We start from the raw sequence: 4868 nt of genomic DNA on the forward strand, positions 1-4868 counted from the left end.
AAGACTCGGCTAAACTAGTCGTGCCTGGTCTTGTGTTTTATTGCCCATGAGGAGAAATACTCCATGTAGCACCTGTTTTGTAACACGCCAGCAGAAGGTTACTGTAGCATGACAGACATTGCCCACCCAGTTGACAAGCAGTCTGTCTCTGTCTCCTCATTCCTCCTCTCTGAAACTATTCCCTGACTGCTGTAATGATGTAACGCCTGATTTACAGCGAGGTGATGTTTTTTCAGCGATGGCGAGGCCTGCTGAGAGGTGCCAGAGCACACCAGTAATTCTGTTACGGCTGAACTTTGTTCCAGAGTGTATTAGGGCATGACGCCACGGCAGATTGTTAAATAATGGATTCTGTGTGAGGCATGCCACATATTTTTTTGGGCCCTGTTTGGTGCTGCTGGGTCCTCCACCCACTGAAAGAATCCTCCATTTGTTGGGAGAGAATATCTAAGGGTGGGACCCTTAGATACAAATCACAGTTGCTTAATAACATCAATGTTATCATTTCACGAATGTTGGCAAATCAACGTTGCTAGAGTTACGTTATAATACGGCGGATTTACTGCAGTACTAAATTTACAGATGTCGCTTGCTTATATAGATATTTTAGATTAGATGAAATCCAGAATAGTGCTGCAATTAAAGATTATTTTTATTATCAATTCATGGATTGGTGACATTTTCAAATTGCTTCTTTTATCCGATCAACATTCCCAAAACCCAGAGATATATTTTACAATAATTGAAAACAAGCAAGAAATCATATTTAAGACACTGAAACCAGCAAATGTTTGGTATTTTGCTTAATGAATAACCTTAATAACTATCAATTACCATACTGTCAATCAATTTTCTGTCCAACAACTAATCAATTAATTGGCTGGTTGTGTTCAGCTCTACTTCTTTACAGGTATTTGTACTAGAACTAGAAAGTTGCAGCAGCGTCTTTAAAGTTGGTCCTTTATTTTCTATGGCAACCATAGGCTTGAATGGCGTCTCTCCTTTTGTTGGGTTTAAGTCATTTTTTTTAAACGATAAATATTTGCTGTACATTCCCATCAACATGTCTGCAGAACGTCACTGCAGAAACACGCTGAGCTGTTATGTCAGAGAGAACAGGTAGACACAGAGAAGACTCACCTGCAGACGAACACGCAAACACAAACACAACACAGGTAGACATTGATACCTGGCACCACTGAGCCCTCAACAAGGAACACACAGTCATAAGCCGTAAGACACACACAGAGGGCTCCATAGATGTCATTTCACACACACACACACACATACACACACACACACACACACACATGCACACACACGCACTGGCGCACACAGAGACACACTTCAAATTAAATGGTTCTCTGGAGCGTGAGGGCAGGTCTACATGTGTTTCTCTCAAACACTGAATCAATGGTTCTTTCTTCTTCTGCCTTTTCTGGTGTCTTTCTCTGTTTTACACTGTCCATCTTTGTCTCTATGTCTCACCCACACCTTCATCACTTTTTTTCAGGGTGTAATTATGTGGCTGAAATTTAGCAGATCAGTTCGTTTATAGTTTTTTTTGTGCAGGTCGTGCTTTTTGCCATATATATAAATTTAATTTCTTTGCCCTAAGTCTTACATTATGCTGTATACATGTGCATGACTTACCGGCTGGCTCCTTAACAAATCAGGTGTTAAGAAAATTAAAGCCATTATAACAAAAAAACAAACATTACATAAAGCATGTCACAGTTTTGCAGTGAGATGGTGACTCATTGAGCGCTGCTGGATATTGCGCGCAAACTGAAGCCACAGCTCACCTCTTCCTCTTCCGTCTTTTCCGCAGAACCTGGTCAGCAGAAGTCTTTTAAGAGGAAGAGGTCTCTGATCAACTGGCCTTTCTGGAGAGGCTCCAGCACACAGCTGGACGGCCTGCCCCTGTCCCCGACCTCGCTCTCTCCCGCTCAGGGACGGCTGTTCGGACGACCCCTGAGCTCCATCTGCTCTCCCGACCACGGCCTGCCCAAGCCTGTCATGGTGAGCCAAGTGGAGGGTCATGTACGCCAGCAGGAGGGGTCAGGACCCTGTCTGGAGGGGGTCACGGGATGATTTGGGGCTCGACAGTGTATGGTAGCTGCGGAGGGGGAAGAGGAAGTCGGTTCAGTTTTGGAGCTTTTGTTTGATATACTGCAGTGCTATCGCTGCGTACTGCTACTATAAGATCACTGCATTATGAATTAATTAATGACAGTCGACACCTGCTCATGTTTAGATTTTGGTGTATGGCTCACATAAATGGGTCAGGTTAAAGACAGAAGTAGTTGCTGGAATTACCAGAGAAGTGAAACCCCATCTGTTGCATAAGCAATTCAGACTCTACAATCTGAAAAAAAATGTTTCCTCTCCGATGATATGGTGCTGCTCCATTGTAAAAGTACGTTGAGTTCTTCTTCTTCTTTGTAAATAACGAAAACCCATTTGAGGCTGTAGGAAATAAGACAGATTCATCGCATTTGTCCTGGAGAAATTCTGATTTTAGGAAACGATGAACCCACAATAAACCAAGCAAACAGGGAATGAGGAGATCAATATACTTAATCACTGCTCCTTTCAGAATATTGATGAGAAGTTAGTATGAAGAGATTTTATGTGTGTAATCTTCCTTTTCCCTGTTCCCTCCAGGACATGTTGGTGTTCCTGTACCTGGAGGGGCCCTACACCAGGGGCGTCTTCAGGCGGTCAGCCGGGGCCAAAGCCTGCCGGGAGCTGCGGGACAGACTGGACAGTGGGACTGAGGACCCAGACATCTCGCACCAGTCCGTGTTCATCATTGCTGCTGTCCTCAAGGTAACACACACACACACACACACACACACACACACACACACACACACACACAGCCACACACAGCCACACACAGCTCTGCCCTGTCTCACTCGTTTGAAACCAGACAACAGAAAGCAGGATCGACTGATGTGCGTCCAAAGTCACATAAGTCCAGACAGGATAATCTGTCTCTGCACAGCCAGGCAGGCTGCCAGTCACACACACAAGGTGCAGCATTGTTCCACATCCAGGCCAAACAGTCGCTGCAGCAGCGGGCATCCAGGGAGCAGCTGAGGTGGTTTGGGCGGGGTTTACAAAGCTTATTCATCTTGCCTCTTTGACTTTGCTGTGCTTTACCTGTGTTCTGCACAGTGGACAAGGATAGTCCACCACCTGGGACAAAAACGATGTTATTGTTAATCAGTTTGTCCACCAACTGAAAATTAATTGATGCCTGATCCTATTAATAACTTAAGTGCAAGAACCGTAGTTAGTGTCTTTGCTCTTACTTCCTCGTTGTCTCATTCTATGCTTTTGATAGTGTGGTATTTTAATTTTTGACCTTATTATCTTGATGATGCTTTTTCTGTGAATTCCTCAAGGTGTTTCATGCACCAGATGACCAACGTTCTGTGGCACGCTGACTCAATTGTTTATTGATTTTTAATATAATATCGTTTTTCATTTTTACTAAAGTGAAAATACAAAACTTCAAGTGCAACTTTACTTTTTGAATTATTTTGAATTATATTTGCCTTTTTTTTTTTTAGACTAAATGATAAACTCAGGTCTTGATTACTGAGCTCGAGCTTTTTCAAGAGAAGGCTAGAGAACAAAAAAGATTACAAATGATAAGTCAATCAGCTAAATTAAAATGTGTTACCAATACAAAATCATTATTCGATAAAGTAAATAGCTGTAAGACATGTTTAATTAATTGATAATTTTTCATGATATCATTTTTGCTTTCAGGACTTCCTGCGAAATATCCCGGGCAGCATGTTGTGTGTGGATCTGTACGACCAGTGGATGGATGCGATGGAGGGGGAGGGAGGGGAGGAGAGGACGCAAGCTGTCCAGAGGTAGGAACTCTCTCTTCAAATCCTAAAAATAAAAAATTATTTTAATGCCAAAATCCTGCTGTTAACGTAACAGCTGTCTCTCTCTCACAAGGACAAACACACACGCACACACACAAGTCACACAGGCTTTCATTCTGCAGACAAATTAAAGGAAAGAACTGAATAAATGACTGTTCTGGAGGCGTGCGGTGGCCCGACACCTTACTGTGGCACTTTGTTGGTTTTTCCTTTAATTGCACCCTGTTTATGTCTAGAGAGGGGAAGACGGAGGGAGAGGGCGGCATTGCTCCAGATCCAAATACAACAAACTGAATTCCTTTTGCTTAAGAAAATAAAAAACAACTAATGTGAAAGCAACAATGAAAATGTTAGTGGAAAAATTCCTGTGGAGCCTGAGATCAGCAAACATCACGGCAACACACACACTGTGAGAACAAGAACTTAGAACAAGATGTTGTTTTTTTTATGATTGCTGTAGTCATTAACCATCGTTTCCTCCACTCTCTCAGGTTGCTCCACCTCCTGCCAAGCGAGAACCTGCTTCTCCTGCGACATGTGATCGCCATACTGCACTGTATCCAAGGCAACGCCCACGACAACCAGATGAACGCCTTCAACCTGTCTGTCTGCATCGCTCCCAGCATGCTTTGGGCCCCAGCGCCGAGCACTCCCGAGATGGAGGGGGAGGGCACCAAGAAGGTGAGGAAGAACAAACATACACGCACAATATGGAGTGTTTTGGGGAACGGAGCTAATATCAATCTCAGATCTGGAAAATTGTTGTTATGTATATATATATTTATATATACATACTCGGTCAAGAAACAGTCCTGCACCTGACCCTTTCTAAAACCACAAATTTTTTATTTTACACTCTTGAATTTGTGCAGATTAAACAAACAGGATATAAGTTGAAAATCAGTGATCTTTAGAGATGCTGGCAGACAGATTCATTTACCTTCAGACAGAGCCAGG

The 4868-nt window shown here is 43.0% G+C and overlaps 1 protein-coding gene across 1 annotated transcript; it reads left to right on the top strand.

Moving 5' to 3' along the window:
- Positions 1 to 1692: 1692 nt before the first annotated feature.
- LOC111655166 (rho GTPase-activating protein 20-like) lies at positions 1693 to 4592 on the top strand (the record flags this gene model as incomplete). The annotated part of the gene is made up of 4 exons (XM_023406491.2): positions 1693 to 2022; positions 2668 to 2832; positions 3784 to 3893; positions 4403 to 4592. Coding segments are annotated over exons 1-4 (468 nt in total), but the record flags the coding sequence as incomplete, so codon positions are not given.
- Between the last annotated feature and the right edge of the window lie 276 nt (positions 4593 to 4868).

Source organism: Seriola lalandi, unplaced genomic scaffold (genome assembly GCF_002814215.2).
Source record: "Seriola lalandi dorsalis isolate HSWRI2012SDOR001 ecotype SW California unplaced genomic scaffold, Sedor1 jcf7180001958102, whole genome shotgun sequence".
Taxonomy (NCBI): domain Eukaryota; kingdom Metazoa; phylum Chordata; class Actinopteri; order Carangiformes; family Carangidae; genus Seriola; species Seriola lalandi.